The 25002-nt window shown below is 37.4% G+C and overlaps 1 protein-coding gene across 1 annotated transcript; it reads right to left on the bottom strand.

The window, feature by feature from the left end:
- Positions 1-6922: 6922 nt before the first annotated feature.
- Positions 6923-10132, bottom strand: LOC104105022 (uncharacterized). Its single transcript, XM_009613251.4, has 5 exons — positions 9644-10132; positions 9288-9547; positions 9112-9205; positions 8885-8996; positions 6923-7603 (listed from the first exon to the last, which is right to left on the bottom strand). The coding sequence occupies exons 1-5, from the start codon at positions 9777-9779 to the stop codon at positions 7411-7413; spliced, it is 795 nt and encodes a 264-aa protein (XP_009611546.1). The 5' UTR covers positions 9780-10132; the 3' UTR covers positions 6923-7410.
- Between the last annotated feature and the right edge of the window lie 14870 nt (positions 10133-25002).

Here is a 25002-nt window from a genome sequence, read left to right as displayed (position 1 = left end):
GTGCGAGGAAGAAGAAAATAAATATGTGGGTTGTGGGTAAATACACTGGCACATACAATTGTGAAATGGACACATTCAGTGAGAATCATTTTAACTTGAATGTTGACTTGATTTCTCTTATCTTGATTTCACACATTGAAGCGTCCATAAGGTACAAAATCAAAGAGTGTATAACATCCGTCCACCAGGAATATGGGTGCACCATTACCAAAAGAAAGGCATTTCTCGGGCGCAAACGTGCGTTTAAAATTGTTTATGGTAACTGGGATAAGTCCTTTGCATCTCTACCCAGGTACATGGCTACATTGCAACACTTTAACCTCGGGACTGTTGTTGAATGGAAGCTTGAGCGGAGTCCGGGAATACCAGAACATATATTCAAATATGTGTTCTGGGCATTTAAACCAGCAATTGATAATTTTCTGCATTGCCGGCCGGTAATATCCATAGACGGCACTCATGTCTATGGAAAGTATGATATTAAGTTGTTGATCGCCGTTGCAGTAGATGCTAATGAAAGTATATTTCCCTTAGCTTTTGCTATTTGTGCCAATGAAAGCCAAGAGACGTGGACACTATTTTTGAACCACTTGAAATAGCACGTTATCAAACAACGTTCAGGTATTTGTCTAATATCTGATCGGCATGGTGGTATTTTAAGTTCTGTACAGAATTTGCATGCACGGCAGGAACCGTATGCCTACCACCGTTACCGTGTGAGGCACCTGAAGGCCAATTTCCAGAAGGCATATCCCAACAAGGATTTGCATGATTTAATGTGGATGGCTGCAACAGATCACAAAGAGTGTAAATTCAGGAGGCGCATGGAATCTATCAGGCAGGAAAACGAGGGAGCCTATCGTTGGTTGATGCGACATGAGCTTGACAAGTGGACTTTGCATGCGGATGGTGACATAAGATGGGGAATTCTGACTACAAATGTGTCATAGTCTTTCAACAAGTTATTGAAGTCTGCACGTGGATTTCCTGTCACTGCCATGGTGTGGATGTCATTCAAGCAGATGTCGGAGAGGTTTGTTAAAAGGGCTAGAGGTGCATCGTCATTGATGGAAAAGAGGTGTTGAATTTATGCCAATACCAATGAAAAGATTTGAGAAATACAAGCGACGAGCACATTGGCATTCATATTTATAGTATTGCAACGAGCGAAATATTTTTGAAGTTCACACCGCTATCCATCGAAATCGGAGGAATAATACACACACCCGTAAATGAAGCCAGAAGGTTATGCTCTTATGAGAAATGGTCCATCTACCACATATTGTGCTCACATGCCATCAAGTACTTTCAACATACAGGTTTAGGGGCAACCAACTATGTTGATAAAGAATATAGTGTTGCTGCATACTTAAACACCTATAGTGGGCAATTGCAGCCAGTGGGTGCTGAGTATTATTAGCCGCCGGAACCATTTAAATTGGTGTGTAATAAGGACTATGTACATCAACGACAAGTGGAAAAAAGAATGCGTATGCGGAACCAAATGGATGTTGGTGATACCGTTTATGCGTGCAAATGTGGCATATGCTCGCAAACAGGACACGACCGTCATAAATGTCCTTCAGCTGGTTTGGGTGGCAGTGGTAATCCAGCTCTTGGTAGAAATTCATCTAATGTACCCAACTATCAAAGATACACGTAGTGTTTTGTTTCTGTAATGTGGTTGTAATAAGTGTATGTACTTGTTTATCTTATAGAATGTATGAAATAAAATTATGTTTCCATTGCTGTTAAATTTTATTGATATTTAACATTAATACTTCAGTACAACAATCTAATATAAAACCATTAAAAAAAAACAACTGTCTTGTCGACCTGAGAAGCTGCTCGCCTGCAAAAGCTATCTTCTGGAAAAGCTGTATTGTACCTATACCTGTTAATCGGGCCGGGCTGACCCATTTATAACCCAGTTCAGCCCGGGTCAGCCCGGTACTGTAGCATTGGGGGCGGGCTGGGACGGGTTTGGCGGGGAGCGGGTTTCAAACGAACAGTTTTTTGATACCGGTGCATCGGAACCCGCTAAGCCCGCTAACCCGTTAACGAAATTTTAACGGGCTACAGCTCGGTTCAACCCGGTATCCGTTACAAATTTTTTATTTTTTTTATTTTCTGGACCGTTGCCAACGGTCAAATTCAAAGAACCTCATGTTGACATGGATGAACTTACAAAAATGATGCAAAGCATGTGATGTACTATTTCTTATTTTTTATAATTGTTGTAAACTTTTAATTTGCAAGTTCAAAAATAAAAAAATCAAAAAAGAACTTACAACTTAGTTTGAAGTATTATATATTATTCAATAAAAATATTAAATGAAAGCTTTCGAATCTTGAACCTTACATATTGCCTATTGGTCTTATTAAATAATTTTTTGTAGCCACTTACTTTCAAATTTCAATTTTAAAATTTTAAAATTCAAATTTCAAATTTAAAACTTTAAACTTCAAAGTTTAATTCTAAGCCTTAAAAGTTTGCAAACACTTAAGTATCAATAACATTGAATAAGAAAAATAAAATTTACTTTAAAAAAAAAAATAGCCAGGCCCGGTCCAGCCCGAACCCGGACGGACAAAAAAACCCGAAAAAGTACAACTCGCTAATTTAGCCCGCTAATTCAGCCCGCTAACAGCCTGGAACGTTAAACGGACGGGTTAATTTTTTTTTTTGTGTACAGCCCGTCCCAGCCCGCCCGTTAAACACCTCTAATTGTACCCGAAAGAATCTTTAACACATGAAGCATAGCGCGGTGAAATACTACGTTATGTGTGTTGTCTTGTCGACCTGAAAAGCTGCTCGCCTGCAAAAGCTAACTTCTGAAAAAGTTGTATTGTACCCGAAAGAATCTTTAACATACGAAGCATAGCGCGGTGAAATACTACATTATGTGTGTTGTCTTGTCGACCTAAAAAGCTGCTCGCCTGCAAAAGCTATCTTCTGAAAAAGCTGTTTTATACTCGAAAGAATCTTTAACACGCGAAGCATAGCGCGGTGAAATACTACGTTATGTGTGTTGTCTCGCTTATAAATAACTAGCGCATTTTAGTTATTATCTGCGCTTAACCAAAATAAATAGCAAAACTTTCCAAAAAATTTTCAATTTTCTTGCATTAACAAATGTCTGGACGCAATGACCAACCAAGGTGCTATTGTGGCAAACATGCGATTTTGAAGGCATGTTGGTCAGATGGTAATGTTGGGCGCATATACTGGATATGTCAACAATTATTTGGACGCAATGACAGAAATCAATGTATGTTTGAGGAATGGTATGATGAACCCATTAACCAGGAATACTACAAACCATGTTTGCAGTATGTTTGGAATATGAACGGTGAATACCAACGCCAGATCTCTGAAATGCAATGAGAAATTGCGGCAGTGCAGGAGAAGCTAAAAGAGGCGGAAGAAGAAAAAAATAGGCTGGAAGAGAAATTTAAGTGGTTGGAGCAGAGAATTATAGGATGTAGTGACTAAACAAACACATGTATGTGTTGAGTGTAGTATTTTATCTTTATGTTTTCCGTGTCATGTATTTTCATTAGTTGTACTGAATTTAAATTATGTTAAGTTGTTATGTTTGTGTTTGTGTTGTAGTATTAAAATAACTAAGAACCGGAGAAATAAAAACATAATGCTCATATAATATAAACAATAAAAATTGTTGTTATTTACTAAATGTCATATGTACATAAAATAAAAAAAAATCAATGTGTCCCACATCCTGTATGCTTTAAAAAAGCCGTTGGCCTGAGGCACATCCCATCCCGCCCGACTACACTATCAGGATTATTCTCATCACGTCGCCTCTATATCGGAGGATGCGCTGCAGCATGATCATCAGTAGAGTTGGCAGGCTCGGTAGAAGGGGCCGTCGGTCCAGCAGTAACCTACAGAATAATAAGATATTTTAGTATATGAAATATTTATTAGTAATGTACGTGTTAAGTCACATAAATTTTAATTGTCTTACCATGGTCTCGTCAGGCTCTTGAATATAATTATCCGTCGCAGCCATGTCAGTATCGCACAAGGTGACCTATGTGACGGGCGAGGATGAAGCCTTAAAAAAAATATTTAGATATTTATGACTAATCAATGAGATAAAAACAAATATAAATAATAGTAATACAAACAAACCTGCACCTATGAAAGATCCTCAGCATCCCTCGATGATTAGCCAAAACTCAGCCGGCGCCCACTATCCACATCTCGTATCGGACGATCATCAACAACGGTCGATGGGTCAGAAAAATACTTATCCCAATCCTCTCGCGTAATGGCTGTGCCCGCGATCAATAATGGAGCTGACGGGGTCACCTGCGAAGTCCCTGGAGTAAGCTGAAGGCTGAATGGCGGCATATCACTATGAGCATGATCTGGCTCATGGAGGTCACCCGGCTGATCAACTCCAACATCCTCAACAGGTGCCTCAACGACCCCTTGCTGGGGACCACCTCCTCGCCGACCTCCACGACCTCTTGGGACACCCTTACCTCATGGGACACCCCTACCTCGTGGGACATCCCTACCTCTTTGGGCACGTCTGCCACGTCGACCACGTTCCGGCTCCACTGGTGGCCCACGATGGTACTGCTCTGGCGACACATACTCAACCTCGTATCTTAAGCTCTCATCATCTCGGGCTCGCCTCAATGTCCGGGAAGCCAGATCAGTAACCTGCCGCCCATACTCGTACAAAGCGGCTGCTCACTCGCCGATATGCTACTGCATCTGCAGTTCCAACTGATGGAACAGATGTAGGCCAATAGCCCGCACAACATGTAAAATATAAATTACGGAACGCTAGGTTAACGTTATAAGTAAGTATACCAAATAACATACCGGTGCCTCGTGCCTCACGGCGTATGGAATGTACCGACCGCCAGCGTGATAAACGAGATTCCCGATGAAAGTCGGGTAACGCTACGGTACCAGCCCATATACTTATGCTCACCATCCGGTCAGTCAGGTGGATGGGGGGGGGGGAATCAGGTCATGTCGCTGACCCCAAGTATCGATCTGCGCTTCTAGCCATGCCACATATATTTGGTCCACCCTGGAACGATCATCCCGCTGGTAATGTGTCATATGCCAAGCGGGCGGTGGCGGTACAAGCTGCGGGCGACCAAACTGGCGAAGTACCCGCTCGGTGGCATGATGCTCGACAATATCGAGACACATCAACGGGACGGAAGAGCTCCACATAATTCGGCCGGTCGAGCAATAATCAGGCAAACCAGCTATTAACTCGTCGTTATATGGACTCCACATGAACTATTAAATCAAAACAGGAAACGTGAGTATACGCAACACATATAAAGCCAGGCCAAGTAAACTTAGGTATACATTTACTTGTGTGCCCTCTAGTAAATCCAACAAATCCCGGCAATATGGGAGATTATGTCAAGCCTTGTACTCCTGTCCATATCCTCGCCTATCAACCCACCTCCTAGCTAAAGGGAGAAACAGAGGTAGTGCATCCGGAGCTAAGGGTGGTAGAGGTGGCTACAACTGCAGGAACCGTTCCCAGGCCCAAACCTAATATATAACGTGGACGTAAAATTTAAGGTATATTTTTACTAGGTATGTTATAATGAAGAGAGTATTCGACTATGTTTTCACCTGCAGCAACGGCAAAAATCCTGCAACGTCTCGCTGGGTGCCCATGCTCGCCCGGCACATCTTCCTGTACTTAGTCCGGGAAATATTGTTGTTTTCTCATGTTATTTTCTTACGATCGTTGACTAGAATTGGACAGAGTTTGTATTTGAACTATCAATTTTTTTGATGTATTTTTGTGTATAAGAGATACTTAAATGATTAATTTCAATAACTAAAAAGATAACTACACTAAAGGACACTACATTTTACTACACTAAAAGGGCACTACATTATAAATACAAGCACTACATTAGGCCACAAGATACCATTAAAGGAAACTAAAGTAACAATTTATATATTTTACTAGTCTTTAAGCAAATAAATAATCTAAACCGGATAAAAATAAATAAATTTAATCACAAAACATTCACGAAAATACATATACCACAGTAAAAAGTAACTAATTAATATTTTTTTAACAACTAATAATAATTGCTCTATTTTTACTAATTTTTTTAGTACACTAATACTATAATTCGGATAAAAACAATAAATTAGTTAAATCGCAAAACAATGACAAAACAATATAGAACACATTAAAAACAACTAATATGCATTTTTTATACGAGTTTTAACAAAAACTAAGTCGCAATACCTCAATTTTAAGTTTTTAAAAAATTGAAGATTTGATGATTTGGAGCCGAAACAAACAACCCACTCCGAGATAACGCCTTAGCTAGGATGTGAGACCGAGAATCTACACTTTTTGTGGGATCAATGGACTCCACTCGAGCTTTTTTTGATTAAAAATAGGGGGGAGGACCGCTGTTTGTATTCTTTAATTGGGTGGGGGTGGGGGGTGGGAGGATGACACTGGTTTGGTGGGGAAGGGGACTGGACGCCCTTTTATGTGGGTATAGCGCCCTTTATTATGGCGCTATACTATAGCATCTTAATAAAGAGCGCTATACCTTCCCGCTCATTTCAGGTTCAAATATAACGCCCTTTTAAAGGGCGTTATATATAATTTGGTCACGATATTTTTTTTCCATACATTTTAGTTCTTTGAGTCCAAAAGAACCACATTTTAGTTCCGGGCTCCAAATAACATAGGTTACACGTCATAAAGTTCTTTGTTCTCGCTGGACAGAATCCTACACCAGTACATTTACTCGAAGATACTGTTTGCATGACTATGATTGAACAAAGAATCGTATACCATAAAGAGTGGAAGGATACCTGCAGAATACATAATCCAATGTACAAACAAGCGCCTCTGTTAAAAAAAAAAAAAAAAAAGAGTTCAATGCACAAATCTTATATTGATGCAAAAGTCGGGAAGGCCGCACCCCTAGTGTGATGTAAACAATCTAACATTCTCCTGCAAACATAGCCACGGATACCACTTCAATTCTTCTAACCATTGAGAGCCTGTCCCCCACCTAATTCATATTTCCTACCCTTAATTTGCAATTTTGCTGGCTTGAGATTTTTCTTTTCCGCTCAAAACTCATACGAAGATCCCATTCACCTTCCTTCAAATTCTAATTTGACAATTCCAAACCAAATCAATTTTACATAGCATCCCATTCAATCACACAATGCGGCACTAAATTGAAAATGTCCAACTTAGCAGGCCATTTATAGTACATATGGGCGACAGTGGCAGTGACTCAGCTTTGAACCTTGCCACTTTGTTGTTATCCAGAATCACATAACAAAGGAAAAGAACATATAGGCATTTGAATTATAAATGATTCAAGAAAAGGCAGGTATTTCGTTTCTTTCTACATGTATCTTGGATTGGAGGGGTGGAGATCGATCTCTTGTGTCCAAGTAGACCTGTCTTGAATGTGCAAGTGCCAGTAGGTCTGCGCCAGCGCGTCCGGATCCATCAAACCGTCCCTTCCTACACTTTGTTGTTGTTGCTGTTGTTCACCAACCAACAGTCTATTATGTGAAGTCGATACCATTGATCCCCTGCAAACACAACTCAAGAAAGTAGCACCTTAACATAGGCTAACATTTTAGTAGTTTATTCATGCTTTTGGGAAGAACTCAAAACCATTTCTGAGCCCTGATACTAGATATGCAGCATATTAGGGTGATCCCCAGAGGCAGATTTGGGGCGAATTCTGTGGGTCCAATTGACCCATTGCTTTCGTCTTGAATTAAGTATTTTCATATGCAAAAATAATTTAAAATGTATACACATAATAAGATCGCATACTTATTACGAATTAACTGACTTAATTAAATGCTGAATTCGCCTCACATAGAGCTAGCAATGCATACTCTAAACCAATAAGAAACCAATAGAGAAATTTGATGGACAGAATGACTACAAGCTCCAGGCATTGGTATGTAAATTTCTGAGGCCAAAGTAGCAAATTGCTGTAGTCCAATCCTATCTGTATTATTCCTTTATCCATGCCCTACTAGCATATTAAGTAAAAAATTGCTTTTTTTTGGGCGGGGGGATAAAGAGCACTGGTAGGTAGGTGCAGCAGTCAGTTCATTAATGCTAAAGAATTTCACTAGATCTTTCTGGTCCACAATCTTTAGTGAGGCTGACTTTCACCACTTGAAAGTTCAATATATGAGAAATTTATCCCTACAAGATTAAATGAGAGGATTTAAGTTATATTTATACTAGCTAGATCCTCATTACATTTGGATTTAAGTTATATTTATACACTGAGGTCAATTCAATTAAACTAATTCTAGCAAGTTATTACTAAACTTTTCAAGCTATGATATTAGACTTTGTTACGAAGAGTTACCTGTTATTATAAATTAGAATAATTTAATAGTGTAAGAAATCTATACACAATTAATAAACAGAACTTAAAACAGCGAACCATGCCCATTTTAAGTTCCCTCCCTAATCTTAAGACCAAAGATGCCCCCCAAATGGCAAAGAAAATCTTTAGCTTGCCCAAAATTTCATTTATAGACTAGACCATCTCAAGGGCACCTTAATTACCATAAAAGTTCCATCTCGTGGAATATCCAAATAAAAAACTTTTTGATCCGAGTTGTCATTGTTGTAAAGGTAAATACAACAAAAAGATTCCTGTATCTACTTTGGATAAATAATATTTTTAAAGGTAGCAACTTAGCAGAAAAATGAAGTAAAGCACAAATTTGATTGAGAAGTTTCAGTAAGCAGAAAAGCTTACCAAAACCGGCAAGGAATATATGAGTGGACAAGTGGAGGAGTACGTGTACAAAAAAGAGAAAAAGGGCACAAAGACAAACCGAGGTGCGCCGACGTTGCCGTGGATGATGACATGTGCCACGTGTATTCCAAGTGGTTGAAACTCTCTTGCTAGACATTGCGATAAGGCTCTCATTGCAAACTTTCCACAGCCTGTGATTTTTTCTTGTTTAGTTTGTTCCTTGATATCATCGAACCGAACTGAAAATATGTATCAAATGCAACTAAAGGAAATGAAATGATCAAAGGAAGAAACTTAATGACTTACATAATTCAGAGTAGCCGGCAATACCATTACGAGAAGCTGAGCAACCACTAAAGAGAACCGTCCCTCTTCCTCTTTCTACCATTCCTGGTAGTACCTGAAAATTTATATTATACTGTTAGTGCATATAATTAAGTCATCATTAGTAAATCCATATATGTAATGTAAAATTTTGGGACCTGTTGAGCGCAGTGGAAGGCACCGACGGAGGAAACGGCGATAGATTTTTCAAAATGTTCGACCCTAATGTCTGTAAAATTTGTGGGGTTCCAAGAAACTGGCTGGTATGCATTGTAAACCAAGACTTCCACAAAACCAAGAGATAAAACTCCCTCAAATGCTTCTCTTACGCTTCGTAAATCGGAGCAATCGATTCGGATAGCAAATACCTGTGCCTTTTCTTCTCTTGCTATCTCGTCAGCAAATCTAGATAATCTACCTGTTACAATAAACAGAGAGTTTTAAGTATATAGCTCCAATTAACTACATTTTCAAAGAAATCAAAACCTTCAAAATTTAAAGATTAAATCCTAACCCAAGTCACGGGCAAGTATAGCAACTGTAAAGCCTTCATGGGCGAACTTGCGAGCGATGGAACGGCCAAGATTAGGCCCTACGCCTACAATAGCGGCGATGCCTTTGGATGAGGCAGAACTCGCCATGTTCCTCATCTTCTTTTTTAAACTTACAGCGCCACTTTATCTTCTCACTTTTATTGTGTGAAAAAGAATCTTTGAAACCGAAATCAAATGCAGCTACTACTGGAGCTTGGGTTAAAATTGATAATTTCCAACCCGTATGTATACGCTAGCTAATACAGACTTATAATAGTGTTTTTTTTTTGCGGATACGCCTAGATATTGTGTCGTGGTGTCGCTTTCTAAAGTCTGCTGCTTCCTTTAGAAGAGGCAATATATATACTATAGTTTAATAGAGCTGGATGGTCTTTCCAAAATAAGTAATATGGTGGTATGTATATAGAAAGTATGGACTAGTACACTGCTCACTTCCATCCTAATGATTGAGCTTCTTTCAACTATCAATAACAAGTGTTGGTCGCCAAAATAAATGCCTTTTCTTTTCTATTTTCCCGGTCACCGCTATATTAAATATAGAGAAAAAGATGTATGTATGTTATGAATACATTGCCTTGTCGATGTCCAAATACTCATTTGCAAATAGTTTCTTGAATAAGCTCACAAATTTGGTTGAAACTTGAAAAACAAGTTCTTGAAGTTTGTGTTAAAAAATAATTTTTGAAAGTTGAAATTGTGTTTATATACATATTTTATTTGAAAAGAAATTAAAATTTTATAAGTGGAAAAGGAATTTTCACCCAATAACTGTCATAAACTAGTTTTTAGGAACTTAAAAATTTTCTCAAAGTTTTTTTTCTCTTAAAAAGTTGATCATATTTAATGAACAAGCATTATTTTCAAAAAAAAGTTTAAGCCTGGTTCCTTAAAAAATACTCAAAATTATTTATGGCCAAAGTTGGACGGTCAAGAAGTGTTAGTAGGATTCAGGAGGAGGAGGAGATAGTAATTTGTGAACTCGTGGTAAAATACCTTATGCATTAAGATTTAAGTTGTCCTTTCTCTATGATAATACTGATAAAATATTGATAGCGAGAATTTATATAAAACTGACTTAGAATTGAAGCATATTAGTTGTCGTTGTGGTACAATAACCTCTTATAAAAAAATAAAAAAACTCTTCTAATAAAAGAGCAGTTACGATCAGACTATGGTTGGGTGGGTTCATTCATAATTTCATATAAACCCCACGCAAGTTGCCATTGAAAAATTAAAGGACAAAATTAAAGAGCAGATGCAGTATCTATTCCTTCCCCACAACTTTAACAAAATTACGTTAGAGCTCAGTAACTAAGAGACAAGCTTATCCCACACCATGGAGGGGCCGCTTATCATTCACTTATAGGAGGCACTCACAAAACTAATCAAATAATAAAAAAAGTATTACCTTACCCTTAATCATGGGGTAGAGAGACTGTTTTCGATAGACCCTCAGCTCCCTCTCTCCAAGAACTCTCCACCTTGCTCTTGGGATGACTCGAACTCACAACCTCTTGGTTGGAAGTGGAGGGAGCAACCACTCTTGTCTCATGTGGAAATGTTTCTAATATTACCGTACTTGGATGGGAATAAACAATCTTGTACCTACTAAATAGAGCATAAGTGTGTGCCCGTTTAGAATTACTTACAGCTCCATTTTGGATTAAAGAAAAATTTTGACAGAAAATACTGAGTTAGAGTGACACCGTACCGTAGTATTAACAACTAGTAGCATTTTGGAAAGAGAAAAAGAAGAATGATATAAAAAATATTTAGTAAACTTCATATATGATTTTATAACTGTGACTTTTTTTCAACAAACTCATATAACTTTATTTTCTCACACAAAAATTATATTGACCGAAAATACGATTTTTAATAGTATTTTCTTATCTAACAATTTTTTGTTTCTTATTTTCAGTCTAATAAGTAATTAAAATAGAAATATTTCACTATGTTCAGATTTATCCTCTTTTGAAATTGATCAAAATAATGAAATCTTTTTCGCACATCTGTGGCAAAACTAGGTATAGATGAGATCAGTGGATAATTCTTAAAGGAAGTACTTTTAGACTACATATTTCAGATTTTAAGTGTAATATTAAAAATAGCGCTAGGTTAAAATTGTCGAATCACTATTAATCCTATTGATAATACTAGGTTAAAATTGTCGAATCACTTCATTTGCTATGTCGGTGGATTAGAGTAAAGGGGAAAATATAGTAATGTTAGATGTAGCCAAAAAGTGGAGCGGATATTGTAGGATGAACTATTCACTTTACACGTTGTGTGCTTATGTAATCCACGTTGAGTCATTGACTAAATTCAGTGTCCTACTCCTTTCCGTTTGTCCTTTTTTATCCTCTCAAGCGCGTATCCCAAACCTAATTAGAGAAGAAAATTACAAGTACTTTGCTAGGCCAAAACGGCAACCAACTCCTCTTTTGGCTAAATTCCAAATTTGCTCCTTTGATTAGAATTAGAATTAGAGGCTGAGGGAGTACAATCAATCAAAAGTTTTTTTGCTACAGTTCCACTGATCACTATTCTACTACACTATATATGTTATTTAAATGTTTTTGGCAGTTGAAGAACGTTACAAAAATAAAATAACCGAAAGTAACTAAGAAGAAAGGTATTGAGGCGTGAAAATCATCTTGTCTTGTTTAAAGACATCGCCATTTTCTGAATTATACATACGGTTCAAAAATTATATTTGCAGTAGTATCATTTACCTCTGATTATATAATATGCACGACATTAAACTTGAGAAAATTAATTTTTTGGTTTATCTGGCAAAAATGCGGTCCAACTTGAAGACCACATGTATCTCATGGCAGAGTCACATGACATCTTTTGGTCGAAAAATTACATTGTTTAGTTCGATAATTTTTTTAAAAATATGTATATATATATATATACTAGTATATAATAATATTCATTGACTTCTGGTAAGTTTATTTTTTTATATTTTAATTTACCTTAATAAAAATTTTGATTCCGCCACTATATTTTTTAAAACAGATCCTTCTCGTTCTGATCTAACTCAAAAGAGTGGGGAACTGGAAACCTTTTCCTAAGGAATTATGGGGATTGGGCCACCAAAAACACAGATGTCTTGGAATTTCTGCGTTTCACAAATCAGCATAGTTCCTGACAAAGATGCATAGAAACAAATTAAAGGTTAAGAGAAAAGAAAAGAAAAAAACAAGAATACTACTCCATATACTGAAAGGGGAGAGGGGGGGGGGTGTCTAGTGCATGTCTACTTGTTTTCCACCGCCCATTTTACCAATTCCCAAATAAGAAAGGTTGCTTTGTAACTTTGTCGACGTGGAAGGCGGCTAATCAAACATATATAGGAATAGGAATAAGAATTCTTGCTACCATAACCTAGGATTTTAGGAGTAGCTATTTTGATTGGCCGTTCGAGTTTGAGAAGGCCACATAGCTATCTCACTCGAAGCTAGCTTTTTCCAGCTAATTATTTGGTCACCTAAGGTGCTCTCTCCAGAAATAATGACAGCTTTTGGAGTTTACTCAACATCTAAATTTATTGCACCAAAATCGTAAACTAAATATTGATGTGACAACAAAATCATTCAAGCATAATTTTTTATAGCTGATTTGTGTGATACTTAGGCAAAATTGAATGGCTCTTTTATCTATCTATCTATCTATATATATATATATATATATATATATATATATATATATATATATATATAATTATAAAAATGAGAACCTCAAAAGGTAAAAATTAAATTACTAAAATATTCTTTTAAATAAGCTAACACTACTAGTAAACTGCCAAAAATCATCCAAAAAATTGATCGATTTCAGTCAAAAATATTGAAAAATCGACTGATCTCCAAACGATTTTAATTCGTCGAAATAAGACTGGTCGTTAAATGGAAGCGACCACCTTTAGTCATAATTTTCGATCGAAATCGACCGGTCCATTCAACCATAAGTTGATCACTTTATCTGACACATTTTCTTGAAAAATTAAATATACCAACCGACACCGGTAGGTAATTTTTATTTATTTTTTACAATAGCCACCGATATCGGTCGGAATTATTATAATTAGATAATTTTTCATTTATTTTAAAATTTTAGTATACCGACCGATATCGGTCGGAATTATTAAAATAAAATTAATTAAGAAAAGGTAATTTTCAATCGAAGTCGGTCGGTAATTATAAATTTCTGCAGATTGCACATTAAAATTACCGACCGACTTCGGTCGGTAAATAAATTTTTGGGTTTTTAATATGAACATTCCGAACAAAATCGGTTGGAAAGAGGTTGGTTTTTTGGGAAAAAACCTGGCAGAATACGGTTGCTTTCAAGCTACACCACCTGTCAATAACCAACCTATAATGACACAATTACATTCATGTCATTCAACCACAATTCAATATTATAACAACGCTAACAACAACAACAATTAACCAACAACGCAAATATTATAACAACGCCAACAACAACAACAACAATACAAATGATCAATAACAAAATAATATCAACAATACAAATATTATTCAAAACTATTCCAACTACATATTCACAACTTCAAGATTTTGTTAAGCAATACACACCATTCAATGAGTGTTTTGTACTGCGTCATCTCCACTACTAAAAGTTTCATTGTCGGCACGGTTCGAAGGATCACGATGAGAATGAGTAGCATCTATGAAGGACTTACGAGACCAGGGAATCGGGAAAGCTTCACCAGCAAAACGATTGGCCAACTAACCTTAAAGGGTATTAAATTATTGATCTCTCTTTTCTAGATGACCCTTTGCCTCTTCAAGCTCTGCTGACATCTTTGCTATCTTCTTCTCCAGAGCCAAGAGAGTCGACCTATCAAGTGCCTCGCTCTGGCCGGAAGTCCCTATACCTTGCAATCCAGCCCTGTAGCGCCGAAATGATCTCTCTGGAAGGCCATATGCTATCCCTTTTTAGGACCACCGGCAACATCCAACCAAACCTTCTTTGCTTCTTCGTCTGAAATAGAAGGTGGGTCGCCCTGCTCATTCGGTGGCCGACTCTAACTGTACTCCTCGAGAGTAGTCTTATACACACCCTTTATTTAGAAGATAGAAAATTATTAAATCTATAATGTTATAAACATTAATTTTAATTTAGAGTAGTTATGAAACTTACATAGGTAGTCTCTGTCCGGTCATCGATCCATCTATTTGGATTTGTCGGTATCTTCTTCTTCTGGATGTGAGTCTCCATGAAGAACTTATCGTGAGCCAGCTTCCTCTCATATTCTTTTTCCTACAAATATAATAAAACATGTTAACTAAATTGAAATAAATGTAGTTTGATAAAAATATATTTAAATGCTTTAAGGAATTACCAGTAGTATCCTCACAGTCCCCATGTTCCTTTCACTCACACAGTGCAATGAGCCACCCTTCTCAGATGTTCGGGCCTTCTTTAGGATAGTAGGCTAGAAACCCGTATTTTAGCCTTATTTTACACTCTAATTACTATATTTTACTAGTGTTTGAGCTTAAATAATGGTGATTTTCACTTATTACATGTTTTATTCCTTACAGGAAATGATTCTGAGTTAAAAAGATAATTTGGAGCTAAATCGAATAATTAGGACCTTTGAAATCTAAGTAGAAGCCAAAGAAATTAAACCGGGATTGTGTTCGAATATTGAGGACCTAATACACATGTAAAAGATAGAGGAAAATTGTTTAAAGCCATTTAAATGGCTTTCATGGCATGGTAACCAAAATGGGGGACAAAATGATAATATGTCACGATATTCTATGTAGAAATTTAATTCTCCAAGATATGGTCCAATAGGACATTTGACCAATGTTAGGGATTTGCTTTATTTAGGCAGAAATGCAATCTTCTGATTTTGTCAACAGCCGCGTGGCACGGGGCACGCGCGGCAGTGCAAATTGTGCCCAGAAATGAAAAGTCGACATGTTCTAGAATTTTTCACAAGCGGACCGCATGGTGCGACGCGGTAGCACAAAAATATTAGACTAACTTTCCATTTTCACTAAAAAGGGTAGTTTCGTCTGGGGTTTATTTTGGGAGCGGCTTAAATACACCAAAAATACTATTTTAGATGGACTCTTGACGAATATTCGGCCCAAAGAGGCTAAGGAGGAGTTGGAAGGACACAAGCACAAAGATTTTATCATTCCTTCCTCACTCAAGATCCGAGTTTGGATTCAATTTATATTTTCCTATACTTTAGTTACATTTGTGAAGAACCTTTCCATGTCTATGGAGTAGATCCTTTTGGGTTTTGTTGGATTTGGTGTATTGATGATTGTTTGTGGATTATAACTCTATATTTATGTATTTGAATCTTTTTTGAAAGATTTAATTGTTGCATCTATATTCACTTATTATTGTAACTGAAAGAGGCATAACTTGTGATATCTTTGCATTATATTGTTGGTTGAGTTCATAGATTCTTCTAAGTAATCGAAAGTGGATAGTTGAATCATTGATTAAATCTAGTTAGGAGAATAATCGAAAGAGGTTTTACAAAAGACCGATCCATTACGCATTCTTGCATATCTTCACAGTGCCTAAATTGGTTCATCTCGTGAGGTTAAGACTTAATCGAGAGAGGAGTTTTTGCTGAACGTTTGAACTAATAATAAAGTGAATTCGAGAGACTCACTTGAATATTGGAAGTGAATTATCTAGATTTAGATCCTGGACAATTATGTTGCACTTATTATGTCAAAACCCTATCCACTTCCACTAATAACCTTAATTGCTTATTTCTTATTTTGATAGTCACTAGTCAATAACTGTAGATTTTAAATTCTTAGTTAAATCTTATCATTAATCATATAAATCTTAACTGTTGATCCTCCTGTATAGCAATAAAGCTAGAAACTACGAGAAAACTATATAAATCCAATCCATGTGGACACAATATTATACTAAACTATCTTTGACTAGCGAGCACAATTTAAGTGTGTGTTTTGCACTCGTCAAATTTTGGCGTCGTTGCTGGTTATCAATAGTGTTTAAAGTAGTTTGTAGTGCTAATTCAGGAATTAACTTTTAATTTTTTATTTTATTTTTAGTTTGTTTGGTTAACTTCTCTTCAAGGTTTTTTTTGTTGAAGAAATTTTGAAGAGCATATTCTTGTTATTGAACTCTGAATGATGTGAAGATGGAGTACAACCAGCCTAAGAAAACGGTTGAAGAGTTAGCAGCTGAATGTTATTAGCGGTGTGCTACGTGTTTTAAATGCGGTGGAAATCATCTATGAGTTGATTGTCAAGAAGGTAGGTATTCTTCCTATGGTTCATCTTTTGAACACTCTCACTTTATCTCTAGTCCGTATAGGTATGAGGATTTATATGGGTACAATTCTGACTCTGGTTGGGATGAATACCCTTATTGTGTCTGGAATGAAAGTGAAGTGAGACAACCACTTCAAGAGGAGAATGGTAGTTTAGAAGAGCTAATGTATAAGTTCATAAATAAGGTGGAAGAGAAATTTATACAAGATGATGAAGCCACTTACAACCTAACAATGCAAGTGAATCAATTAGTAAATAGACTTAGCTTGTTACATTGTAATAGTGAATATATGGAAGAGATACCATGTGAAAATGAGCCTACCTGAGATGATGAACATCTACAGAGAGAGTTTTCCACTTTGCAAGAGGACTCAGTTTCAACTGAATTGATTGAAAATGAGGCTTTGGTTGATTATGAAGCAATACAAGAAGAATTAAAATCCCCACCCACGTATCCACATTTACAATTTTTACTAGAAGAGAATGAAGAATCATTGGTCTTGGACATACCACATGAATATTCAGATGACTTTTCTTCTTCATTTTCTTATTCTAACCTTGATCCTATGAATTTTATTTTTGGAGATTTACATGAATATGCATGGATTGATCTTATGAATGAATGCAGAAACAGGTTGAGGATAATCCTACAAGAACAATCTACCTCTCAAAATGAGACCAAGAAAGAAATAAAAGAGCGGGTCTTACAAATATCCTTAGAGGAGTTTGGCCTGATGAACTCCATAATGAAACCCGATGAGCGAAAATGAAGAATGAATTCAGAATTAGGTGGAATTCACAAGTTCTCGGAAACGAAAAAGGTTTAAGGGAGTTTTCGTTACCTCTTGCTTTTTATTTGTGTGTCATGGGGACATGCCATAATTTAAAGTGTGGGGTGGGGATATAAATAAGTAAATAACTGTTTGTTTTCATTTCTTGGGTGTGTTTAAGTTTCTTTTGATTGAAAATTTTAAAAGTCGAAGAAAAAAATATTATTTTCTTTAGGTAGTATAATAATTCCCCCTTGGTTTTTCTTTGTGCCGCGATTCTTTTTCAAGGATTTTATTTGAACCGGGTACAATTAGTTTTTTTTAGAAGTAGGAAACCTTGTGCTGTATTTTGAAATGAAAGCAATATCTCTTGACTGCATATGCCTTGAAATAGTAAGTGTGTTAGTTGTGACGTTTAGGCTCACTTTTTGACTCTTGTATAAGCACCTTAAATTGTATTATCTTAACTTTGCTTAACTACTTTGACTAAAGTGTTTTGATGAGTTCGATCCTGTGTGAGTTTTGTGCCATGTGTGTGTGAGATTTTGTGTATTCTGTGCATTATATTTGATGTCTAGAACTTGCCCCGTGTGTTTGCAAAGCAAAATAGTAGTTTTATTCAATCTTGGAAGTGATATAGGAGTTTCTTTGTTGAGCCAGTTATATGTTGTACCCACCTAATTGTTATGTATCTTAGTTAACACTTTTGAGCTTGTAATCCTGTTTCTTTGGCAACCACATTACAAGCCTTACCCATTTTACCTCTCGCGAGTACTTGAAATTGTTATGAACTTTGTAAAAGTTAAAGTGTGGGATGTTGGTTTGGCTTTTGAGTGAAACTAATGAAATAAGGAGAAATGTGCACTGTTTTGAAAAAAATAAGAGCCACTTGAATTGAATATATATATATATATATATATATATATATATATATATATATATAGTTGCATTGTTGTGCAAATATTCATTCATAGTGGTAACTTTTGATGTATTTGTGCTTAAAAAAGTTGGGAGTTGGCATATACGGATGTGAAGGTGAAGTTATGGTTTGACATAAGTGTGGGGTTTTGGGTGTTAAATTGTATGTATTAAAGGTGCTTAGGGAGGTATAGTCACTCTTATATCCAAATATATCTTACCCATCTCGCAGCTTACATTATAATAAAATAAAGTCCTACTTGATCCTTGACTGAATAAGCTAAATTAGTAGAGTATTACACTATGGTCAAGCCTATGATACGTTTCTTGTGGCATATTGTATCGGAAAAAATACGATATGACACATGGCCGCTTAAAGGAAGGACACGTAGAACACAAGATGGGGATGGCCATTGAACATAGCTATTACACTTGTCACCGGAAGGAATAACGATCACAAAAGGAGTATTAAATGCTTTGCGCCCGGTAACATTTAATACAAAATATTTTGCAACATTAAGGATGATGGCCCGTTACAAGGAATTTGGAATTTATGTCTAACGTTACATCTTCATCAATGACCCTCATAATTGACATTAAAGAAGTGCATGATCCTAGGACTTCCTTCCCTAGACATAGCTATAAATAGAGAGCTCAGTTATCATTGTAAAGGACATGGATTTTCTGGTTAACTTACACTATATTTTATATAATATTTTAATACAATTTTATTTTCTCACTTTTGATCTCATCATTGTCGTGCTTGGAAACCCCGTTCCCGGACTCATCAGCTCTGTCATTCCATCTATATTCTAAGGCTAAGTATTTTATATTTCATTATCTTTTGGATCAAATTAATTCACTTGTCTAGAAACCACGAATAAATTCAACTGTAATTTGAAGATTTGGAATACCAAAAGAGATTGCATGCGACAACGAACCGCAATTTATAGGCGCAAAAGTTACAAAATTCCTTGAAGATTTGAGGATAAAGAGGATTACCTCTTTACCTTATCATCCAAGCGCGAATGGTCAAGCAGAGTCAACAAACAAAGTGATTATACAAAATCTAAAGAAAAGGTTGGAAGCAACAAAAGGCAATTGGCCCGAAGAATTACCTGGGGTTTTATAGGCCTATCGAACAACGGCCAAGTCAAGCACATGAGAAAACCCTTTTTCCTTGTGTATGGCGCAAAAGCTTTGATACCGGTGGAAGTAGGGGAGCCAACCTTAAGGTATTTCCAGGTGAACGAAGAATCGAACAACGAAGCAATGCTAATCAACTTGGAGCTGCTCGAGGAATGCAGATACTTGGCGCATGTCAGAATGGTGGCTCAAAAGCAGAGAATGGAGCAATATTATAATTGAAGATCCAACCTCCATTATTGCAAAGTAGGAGACTTGGTCTTGAGGTAACTCAAAACACCCGGGAACTTAACGGGGGAAAGTTAGGCCCAACATGGGGAGGCCCTTACCTTGGTTTCAGCTATCACTGGGAAAGGATCATACGAGTTGGAGAACCAGAACGGAGACAAGTTTCCCAATAACTGGAACGTGGCTCACCTCAAAAGATATTACTACCGATAAACAACAGTCAAACGAAAAGTATGTGTTGCACTCTTTTTTCCTTCGTTCAATTTTTGTCCCAATTGAGTTTTTCTAGCAAGGTTTTTAATGAGGTAGCAATGGAAAGCATACTACGAAGACAACTGCAATAAGATTTCCGATGCCAAGTCTTCACTCGGGGGGCGATTAGGTGATCTTTGGTTCGATAGCAAATTCCCACCGGGAAGTTAAGGTTTCTACCGAACTGATGTTACCCGATCGTTCATGAGCACAAACTACTAGAGGACTGCTAGGTATTATTTCTCTCGATAACATGGGTTCCTAAGGGTTAACAAGATATGTTGCCTAGTGAAGGATTACCTAGCAATTTATTGGTGGAATCTTCGAAGATAAAAGACTTCTAATGTTCCAATTCGCATTCTTCGCATTCGAACACTAGGGGGAATGATGGACTGCAAACCAGCCCCCGTAGAAACAAGCTGTATAAGACAGCCATAAGTCATGGCAATTTCTTTTATGTATAGCAAAATGCTTATGTACTTTTGAAAATAGAAGGAATTAAATTAAAATAAATCCTTTGTTTTTATCTTGTTTCTTGTCTGAACGATGAGTTAATTTTGCCATTTAAAAGTTAAACAAGTACTTCAAATGTTACTACAGTAATGAGATTACACATAATAAAGAGCGAACAAACCAACATGCACAGTATACTTGAGCAAGTACGAAAGTTAAAGACTTGCATGAATATTCAAATGAAAGTAAAACTCAAGCGATACTTGAGTAAAAAATATGTTTTTATTTACAAGGACACGTCAAAATGATAAAGGTACAAAATGAAAAAAGAAACGAAAAGCTAAACTGCAGCGTCTCCGGAATCAGGAGGAAGAGAAGTATCCACATCCCCGGGAGTAGTAAATGGTTCCACCGATGGCTCGACATTTTACCCAGCTTGGTTTTCATCATCATCGCCTTCCGATCCTTCTTCAGTTTCCGAAAACTCGGAACCGGAATCAAAAGAAGCTGGAGCGTCAGGCTACGCCAGGAGTCCATTGTTTTGCAGCCAAATCAAGACCTATGGCCTTAGTAATTTCGGCATCAATGTCAATGATACCAGTCTCGGCCTCTTCCAAGGTTTTTATACTCATGATATACATGTAATAAGCTTTTTCAACAATGAGGGAAGCCGCTTGGCGCTTGAGTTCTTCTTTGAGTTGAGTAACTTTGGTGGAAAGGTTTTCCCGGGCGGACCTAACAGATTTGAGACTGACATCGAGTTCACGGACAGTTGAACTAAAGAGCCTATTATGATCGATAGTTTTCCTGTACTTCTCTTCTAGTTGGGCATGTTTAGCCACCATAACAGCAAGCTCTTCACTTTTGGAGTTTAAGGCTGCTTCCAAATTAATCACTCTTTCAGCGAAGGCTACCTTACGATCGGTTGCAACAAAAATGACGTTCTGGACTTCTGCCTATTTAGTTTTGGCTTCATCAAATATAACCCTCAACGACCCTATTTCTTGGCTAAGGATTACCACTTCTTGCTCGCTCTGCTGCAAACGGGCCTCCAAAACAACGGCCTTGGTAGTATTGGTTTCCAGTTTCGAGAGGCGGAGAACAGTATAGTTCCGTTTCGCCAAAAGCTGATCCCGTTCAGAAGTAAATTCTTCCTTCTCACGAATCAGCCTTTGAATGAACTCAAAAGCAAGAAAGTTGGCCAGCAAAATAAGAAGAGGTAAAACTTAAAATACATCCATTCAAAAGTTGGAGAAATAATAGAGGAAGAAAGGAACATACCGTTGCGGCGTTATGCATAGCATTATTCAACAAACTCTCTCCCGAGAGTGTCTGAATCTTTTCCCAATCCTTCTTTGAAGACAAAGGCTTTAGGTAATTAGCAAGCTCCACCGGTCAGGATAGCAGGTTGCACCCAGTAGAGACCGAAAGAATAATGTTCCTCCTCCTTTGTGGATCTTCTGAATGAGCAGTATAATTTTTCCCCAAATTACCATGAACTGGGGATAGTGGAGGAGGGATACCTTATTCATGGTCAGGTGCGGCCAATGGAAATGATGTAGCAAACATTGTTGGAAGAGTGGATGAAGATGGAAATGATGTAGCAGTTGCTGGTGGTGGTGAAGGTGGAGATGAAGATGATGGAGTTGAAGAGTGAGAAGCAGTTGCATCAAATTTAGTGCTGGTTGTTTGATGCTCGCCAACCAAAGATGGCACAGACTCGGTACTTAGCCCCGCAGTACCGGTTACAACAATTGGGGCCCAAAAGCAGGAGTTAGCATATTCAACTAAATCAGATTCTCCCTAAAGTTGGCGCAATTGTCTCAATAGATCGAGCATCATGTTGAGATGATGAGGATCGTATCCTTCTATGTAAAGAAGCTCCCTCATCACTAGATCCTTTATCATATTCGATCATCACAATGTCTATGACCGTCCCAGAAGAAATACCAGTCATCATCGTCACCGGAGATGACTCGGGGGAATCAACCTTCACCCTCTTATTATTTTCTCTGGCCGCAAAGGAACGTATTCTCTTTGGTTGTTTGTTCTCTGGACGGGAAATCCGTAAAGAAACATCTACGCTCGAAGCAGACCCGGATATGCCTATTTGAGTAAGTGCCTCCTGAATCAGCCTCGCCGCATTAGCATGGTCAACCAAAATATCCTCCTCGGGGACATCAACAAAGCCCACATGTAGACCTAATTTTGTGAACAAGTCAGAAGGGTTCAACCAAGTTATTCATATACAAAAAGTGGAAACAAGGTAAAATAAAGTTGCTATAATTTTTGGCCTTCCTCCCGTATTTAAGGGACAATTCTTTCCACAGGGACAATTCTTCTGAACCCACTGGTCCAAGCCCTACCACCATTGGGGTCCATCGAGTCGCTGTAACATATGAAGGTTGAAGGATCAGTACATGCATAAAAGAATATTTAGTAAGAGAAAGTGTATTAAAGGGAACTTATGAGAACGATTCCAAGCAACCAGAAAGGAAGTTGGAATAATGTCACCGGTGGCAACTGCAACGAACCGTTTCATCCACCCATAATCGTTGTCATCATTCATGCTAGTCAACAAAGCATGGTGTCCACGTTTACAGAGGTTTATCATACCTCCCAGGAAAATCTTGGGGGAATAAATGTTCATCATACAAGCTAATGATAACTCTTCCGCAGTTTCCTGACACAGGCATCAAAGGCAAGCAACCGTCCTCCATACTAAAGGGCTCACCTGTGCCAAGCACACTTAGTAGCGAAGGAAAATTACACAATCACGGGATCGAGCTCTCCGCTCAAAGAAAACGCACCCAAAGTAAAGGGATAGGTGAAAACTTATGTAATACCTTCCTTGGGAAGGGTCACTCGCTCCGATAAAATAGGAGAAATAATATCTAACTCAGGGCAACGACAATCCTCCTTCACAGTAGGAATACTGGAAGGAAAAATAGAAAAAGAGTACCTACTAACAACCCATGTGCGATGGTTATTAGTAGGAAATTTCTCTTCAAAATCCTTCGAAGTACTAAGCCTTCTTGGGATGATGGAACCCACTGTTGGAGGAATGGAATCCTCGATTTTGTTCTTGCCTTTGAATAACTAGCACGTTTTGAAGAGGAAGCCATTGGAAAAGAAGGAAGGAAAATTTCTGGTTCGAAGAAGATAAGAGAATGGTTGGGAAATATAGATGCGAGTTAGAAGTTTGAGAAATTATTAAGTACATAAGAGGGGGATGATGCGTATAAGTAAAATTGTGGCGGATAAATTCATGGGCATGATTACCTTGATAATCGGCAAAAGCTGTACTGAATCATCAGATGACGCATGTTCGGGGCATTAAATGCGGAGAGACATGCGTCTAATCAACTGTGAGAAATCTTAAAAGGAGTTATAGTAATTCCCACCAAAAATGTGCTTTCTACCAACTTCCAGGTAATTCAATATTGTGACACCGTAAAGCCGGGGGACTATCTGTATAAGAAAAAATACGACATGACATATGGTCTCTTAAAGAAAGGACACGTGGGGCACAATATGGGGTGGCCACCGAACATAGCTATTACACTTGTCACCGGAAGGAATAACGATCATAAAAGGAGTATTAAATGCTTTGCGCCCGGTAACAGTTAATACATAATATTTTGCAGCATTAAGGATGATGGCCCGTTACAAGGTAAACACATATGAATTTCATTTCTAAGAGGGAGATAATTCTTTCTATTTTGAGTTCTATTTGTTCTTGAATTTGATCGTGTGGAACTATTCTCTACTACGTGTGTGAGGGAACATAATTTACAAAGGTAAGGTAAATTCTTTGACCTTTGTGTTAGAGTAAATGAGTAGGTTATGAAAAATGCATGGTGTTTTTGAGTCAACTCTTGAGGCGAGGATGTTACGGTATTGTGCTGAATCTATTTTATTATTCTTGGTGTGATAAGTTAGGAAAGTTGTTTAGAAAGGTCGTGTCTATGTGGAGTGTAGTTTTATCGCTCGAGGACGAGTAATGGTGTAAGTGTGGGGTGTTGATGGTAGGCTAGAAACCCATATTTTAGCCGTATTTTTCACTCTAATGACTACACTTTACTGGTGTTTGAGCTTAAATGATGGTGATCTACACTTATTACGTGTTTTATGCCTTGCAGAAAATGATTCCGAGTTAAGAAGATAAAATGGAGCTAAATCGAATAATTTGGAGCTTTAAAATATGAGTAGAAGCCCAAGGAATTAAACCGGTATCAC

This window comes from Nicotiana tomentosiformis, chromosome 2, assembly GCF_000390325.3.
Source record: "Nicotiana tomentosiformis chromosome 2, ASM39032v3, whole genome shotgun sequence".
NCBI classification, from domain to species: domain Eukaryota; kingdom Viridiplantae; phylum Streptophyta; class Magnoliopsida; order Solanales; family Solanaceae; genus Nicotiana; species Nicotiana tomentosiformis.
Note: the sequence above shows the minus strand (reverse complement) of the source record. Positions and strands in the feature narration are given on the sequence as shown.